The 6,000-nt window shown below is 43.6% G+C and overlaps 1 protein-coding gene across 1 annotated transcript in view; it reads right to left on the reverse strand.

Annotated features, from left to right (window-relative positions):
* Positions 1-6,000, reverse strand: part of GALNT9 (polypeptide N-acetylgalactosaminyltransferase 9) — a 250,617-nt gene that overhangs the window by 3,646 nt on the left and 240,971 nt on the right. The window contains exons 9-10 of the mRNA XM_070762664.1: positions 2,669-2,764; positions 2,167-2,334 (exon numbers count right to left, since the gene is read on the reverse strand). Of these exons, the coding sequence (XP_070618765.1) occupies positions 2,167-2,334; positions 2,669-2,764 (264 nt within the window). The remainder of the gene's footprint in view (positions 1-2,166; positions 2,335-2,668; positions 2,765-6,000) is intronic.

The following is a 6,000-nucleotide window of genomic DNA, read 5'->3' on the forward strand; positions in this document are numbered from 1 at the left end:
GTAGCTATCTGAGGAAGACCTGGAGATTTGTAAGTGTATGTGTTTTCCAAGACATGATCTCACTGAGGAATGTCTAAATTAGCTTTGACTCCCGGCTACAGCCCGCTCCTTATCTCTTAGCCAATTTGATGGGGAAAGCTGCTAACATGGACTAAAAAACCTGACCTTACTTGTACAAATCCTTTCTTAAATATAAATGTGTTTGATTTGAAATCTCTGTGCATGGATTCTACTTTGTTCTGATCTCAGTAGGTCCCGAGCAGAACAGGTTCTGGCTTCTTTTACTGCTGGTTCACTCAGGGATGCGCCAGGCATATGGGCATGTGTTGCGTGCTGTGCGCTTGCACAGTACTAAAAAAAATCTTTGCATATGTGCAGAAGCAAAGAACAAGATGACGGCAAAGACCGTGAGCCTGCTCAGGGCGTGGCAGGACTGGGTTGCTGCCGGTTCCAACGACCCAGACCTCCAACTTACTACCGGTTCTATAGAATTGGTCTGAACCAGTAGGAACCCACCTCTGATGTGCCATGAAAACTGAAGACAAGTGAGGCAAGAGTTAAATATGCAGTTTTCTCCTTCAAAGCACAGAATCTTCTGTTAGGGACTGGCATTGCTTGGAGGCACCAGCAGAAGAGAGAGTCAAAAATGTAATCAAAATGACTGATTGCTTTATTTCCCTTAAATGGAAAATCAAATTGTTTGAGACTCTTCATAATAATAGGAACCAGCTGGGGAATATTTCTACATGTGAGTGTGTTCCTTTTCATGTAAGTTTCCCTTTCCTGATGTGCTACCCTCCATGCTGGCTAGAGATGTAATTTCAATTTAATTTCCACTAATACTCCTAAAATTCCATCAAACACCTAGAATCCTCAGCTCCCAGAAGTCGAGCACTCCCAGAATCCTCAGCTCCCAGAATTCGAGCACTCCCAGAATCTTCAGCTCCCAGAATTCCAGAGGAAACTGAGGATCCCCAGTTCCAGAGGTTCCTCAATGTTCTCTGGAATTCTGGGAGCTGAGGATTCTGGGAGTTCTCTGGAATTCTGGGAGCTGAAGATTCTGGGACCTTTGGGTTCTTCCCGGTTCGGACTGGTTCTGTAGAACGAATGGAATAAAAAATCTCTTTTAGGTTCTCACTTATAGCTGTGGGATCCTTGGTGCTCTCTGAGCTTGATGGTTTTCTTGGAGACTTTTCACAACCTAACTAGGTAACATTATCAGTGCTAGAAGAGACTGGGGACAAACTGAAGACATTACCTATTTGGATCGTGAAACAGCCAAGTTCACAGAACAACCAAGGACCCTACAGGACGCGTCTCCTTCTTAATCCTTCATAGTCCTCCATTCTGCAAACCCTACTCCCTTCTAGCACTGATGATGTTCCCTAGCTGGGTCATGAAATGTCTTTAAGAAAGCAACCAAGTTCAGAGAGCACCAAGAACCCCACAGTTCACCCTTCAGCTACAAATATTCTCTTCTCTCGGTATTCCTTTTATCTATATATATACAGTGATACCTCATCTTACGCACTTAATTGGTTCCGGGACGAGGTTTGTAAGGTGAAAAGTTTGTAAGATGAAACAATGTTTTCCATAGGAATCAATGGAAAAGCGATTAATGCGTGCAAGCCCAAAACTCACCCATTTTGCCAGCCGAGGTGCCCGTTTTTGCGCTGCTGGGATTCCCCTGAGGCTCCCCTCCATGGGTAACCCCATTTTGTGATGCTGCAGGGGAATCCCAGCAGCGAAACTGCAGCTTCGCAAAAACACGGAAGTCCTCAAAACCCCACCTCCAGACTTCTGTGTTTTTGTGATGCTGCGATTTCGCTGAGGCTCCCTATGCTGGGAAACCCCACCTCTGTTGCCAGCGAAGCGCCCGTTTTTGCGCTGCTGGGATTCCCCTGCAGCATCGCAAAAACACTGAAGTCCGGAGGAGGTGTTTCCCATGGAGGGGAGCCTCAGGGGAATCCCAGCAGTGCAAAAACGGGTGCTTCGCTGGCAACAGAAGTCCGGAGGCGGGGCATCCCAGTGGCGGCGGCTTGGGTTTGTAAGGTGAAAATAGTTTGGAAGAAGAGGCAAAAAAATCTTAAATCCCGGGTTTGTATCTCGAAAAGTTTGTATGACGAGGGGTTTGTAAGACGAGGTATCACTGTATGCCTGTCATACCTGTGTGAAGTCCCAGAGTCGCTGGGTTGGTCTCAGTGTATCTTCACATTTCTTCAGCGCGGGGGTCCTTCCTTTTCCATCATCTACGAGACATTTTGAGTCGGGTAGGAAGGCCGTGGATCCCAACGGGCCCAGTTGCAACAGTCCTTCGATGCTGTAACGGACGAGCTGAAACCGAAACCAAATCAAAGGCGATAAGACCCCAGATAAGTCCAGCACAACCAGAAATGCAACACGAGCGCTTCTAAAAATCCAGCTCTTATCTCACCATTGCAATCTTTAACATTGTCCTCACCCAAACTCATGAGGTCTGGACATTGTGGCCAAGGGATGTAGCAGGCCTGTTTTACACCAAATGTGCCTCTAGTTTGGTTAGAGGTTCCTCAAGACTTTGTGCTGCCTCGCTAAACCTCTAGCTTGAGAATCAGTTCTCCTTCTCAAAAGTGAAGGTCTCCATCCATGAGGTTGACCTAAGAAGAAACATCCAAAGGTGCATTTTTACCTGGGAAGACATTCCGTGGCAAGGATAGAGGATGGCTTTATTATCATCTTCTGCGCCCTGGTCCAAGCAGTAACCGCTAGCTTTGCTGTTGCGTACCTGAAAATCAAAAGCAGGGTAGATAAGAGATGAAGGGGAATGAATGAATGAATGAATGAATGAATGAAAGGAAGGAAGGAAGGAAGGAAGGAAGGAAGAAGAGGAAGGAAGGGAGAATGAAGGAAAATCAGAAAGAGGGAAGGAGGGAGGGAGGGAAGGAAGAAATGAAGGAAGGAAAATCAGAAAGTGGGAGTGAGGGAGGAAGAAAAATCAGAAAGCAGGGGGGTGGGAGGAAGGAAGGAAAATCAGAAAGAGGGAAGGAAGGAAGAGGAAAGGAAGGAAAATCTGAAAGCGGGAGGGAGGGAGGAGGAGAGAGAAAGAGTAAAAAGGTAGAAAGAAAAAGAAAAAGAAGAAAGGGAGGGAGGGAGGGAGGGAGCGAGGGAGGAAGGAAGACAGAGCAAGAGAGAGAGAGAGAGAAAGGAGGAAAGAAAGAAAGAAAGAAAGCCTATGAAGACTCTCAGTCAACGAGGCCATGGTTGTCCCAAAGGTGCTTTTTCAAGAGGTGTGTGAGAAAGAGAGAGAAGAAAGAAAGAGAGAAAGAAAGAGAGAGGGGGGGAGGACACAGAGAGAGAGAGAGAGGAAAGGAAGGAAGAAAGAAAGGAAGGAAGATTGAAAGAAAGAAAGACAAGGAGAACAAACTGCATTTTTAAAAAGAGAGAGGGAAGTGAAGGGAAAGGAAGAGAAAAAGGCATGGAAGGAAGGAAGGAAAGAAAGAAAGTGAAAGTGGAAGGAAGAAAGGAAGAGAGAGAAAGAGTAAAAATGGTAGAAAGAAAAAAGAAAGAAAAGGGGAAGGAAGGAAGAAGAGGAAAGAAGGAAGACAGAGTAACAGAGAGAGAGAGAGAGAAGAAAATAAATAAATAAATAAATAAATAAATAAAGCTTTTGAAGATTCTCAATTCATCGAGGTCATAGTGTTTGAGAGAGAGGGAGAAGAAAGAAAGAGACAAAGAAAGAAAGAGAAAGAAAGAGATAGAGAGAGAAAGAAAGAAAGGTAGGAAAGAGGAAGGGAGGTAGGGAGGGAAGTACATCAAAAATATTTTTGCCATAGACTAAATAAATACCCCTTTGGTTGATGGTTTCTGCCTTTGAAGTTGAATCTGATGTTACACTCAACCCGTGTCTCCAACTCCCCAAACCATGACCTCACTCTGTCTCCTATCTAAAAAGTGACTGGCTTCTTTCCACTCTTATAAACCAGAAATGGTGGCAGATGAACACTTTCTTATATCATTTCCCAGCCAAGAGTCCTTAAAAAAAATTGGCACCTTCACAGAGGGTGTAATAAAACCGCAGAATGACTTTAATAAATAAGCCAAAACTCTCCAGGATCAAACTTGGCTCGATGAGACGAGCGTTCACAAAAGTTATGTGAGTCTCCTCTTCTGAAAGACAATATAAAATACCGTTTCATCGTCCATCACAAATACAGTACTAAGGTCAGAAAGCACGGAGTCCTTTGTGTTCCCGAAATGTGTGCCAACATTTAAGTGGGAACAGTCGGTGTCGCTTTACAATGCAGGAGTGAAGATGTGCTGGGGTTTTTTTATGACCCAGGCTTTAAAAAAAAATGGAGAGAGTGTTTCGATGGATGGGAAATATATTTTTACAACCTCTCGGTATGTTTTATATCCTTCCTCGTATATTTAGTTGCTCCGTAGACAAGGGGCCAAAAGACAACAAGACTTATTTTTATTAGGTTGTCTTTGAACAGGAAAATAAAAATGATAATAACAATGGGGAAGCTATCTTCGACATCGCAATTCCAGGAGACAACCAGAGAGGAGGTGTCTGGTGGTACATCACACTCGTAACCCTATTAGCAATTACAGCTGGGCAGCATAAATATTAGCGCTGAGCCAAAATTGGCGTGGCAATTTCTCAAAAGTGCGTTTCCCCTGTGGAAAGAAGCATCCTCTCTTTGTGTCTACCTTATTCTTGAGCCGAGGTGGCTTTCAGCAGGGTTTATATTTATCTATCTAACTATCTATCTATCTATCTATCTATCTATCTATCTATCTATCTATCTATCTATCTATCTATCTATCATCTATCTATCTATCTATCTATCTATCTATCTTCTAACTTCTATCTATCTATCATCTATCTATCTATCTATCTATCTATCTATCTATCTATCTATCTATCTATCTATCTATCTATCTATCATCTATCTATCTATTTATTTAGTCCAATACACAATGAGGGTTTTAGTGGGTATATATATACATAGTAAAATACATGATGAAGGTTATAGAGGAGATACTCATAGTAAAATATATCTATGAAAGAATAGAAAAGAAGATATAGTAATAGAACATATCAATGAAAGAATAGAAGAAGAGATATAGGAATAGAAGAAAGGTATAGGAGATATAGGAGAGCAATAGGACAGGGGACGGAAGGCACTCTAGTGCACTTGTACTCGCCCCTTACTGACCTCTTAGGAATCTGGATAGGTGAACCGTGGACAATCTAAGGGTAAAGTGTTGGGGGTCTGGGGATGACACTACGGAGTCCGGTAATGAGTTCCATGCTTCGAGAACTCGGTTACTGAAGTCATATTTTTTACAGTCAAGTTTGGAGCGGTTAATATTAAGTTTAAATCTGTTGTGTGCTCTTGTGTTGTTGTGGTTGAAGCTGAAGTAGTCGCTGACAGGCAGGACGTTGCAGCATATAAGCATATAAGTTCTGACTAGTTCTGGAGGACCAATAGTGGAGATTTTGAGAAGTTTGGAGAACTGGTAAATACCATCTCTGGCTGGCCCTGCCCCATGTATTCTCTGCCTCCCGAGTCCTAGCTGATGGGGAGGAAATGGCGATTTTGCACTATCCTTTCCCTGCTGTGCCCACTAAGCCAGTGTTTCCCAACCTTGGCAACTTGAAGATATTTGGACTTCAATTCCCAGAATTCCCCAGCCAGCGAATGCTGGCTGGGGAACTCTGGGAGTTGAAGTCCAGATATCTTCAAGTTGCCACGGTTGGGAAACACTGCACTAAGCCACACTCACCAAGCCACGGCCACAGAACTGGTAGTAAAATTTTTAGAAACCCACTATACAGTTGAGAAAAGCCTCATCTTCAATCTCGAAATGGTCAAGAAATTCTTGGGCGGCCCTGACTGTGTCGATTTTGTGCGCTTCAGTAAGCATCTTGGGCAACAGTAATGGGCAGCCAAAACTTTTACTGCCACACTGTGAGTGTGGCTTATTTTGTGGGTGTGGCTTAATGGTCATGTG

The sequence above is a fragment of the Erythrolamprus reginae genome, chromosome 10 (genome assembly GCF_031021105.1).
Source record: "Erythrolamprus reginae isolate rEryReg1 chromosome 10, rEryReg1.hap1, whole genome shotgun sequence".
Lineage (NCBI taxonomy): Eukaryota > Metazoa > Chordata > Lepidosauria > Squamata > Dipsadidae > Erythrolamprus > Erythrolamprus reginae.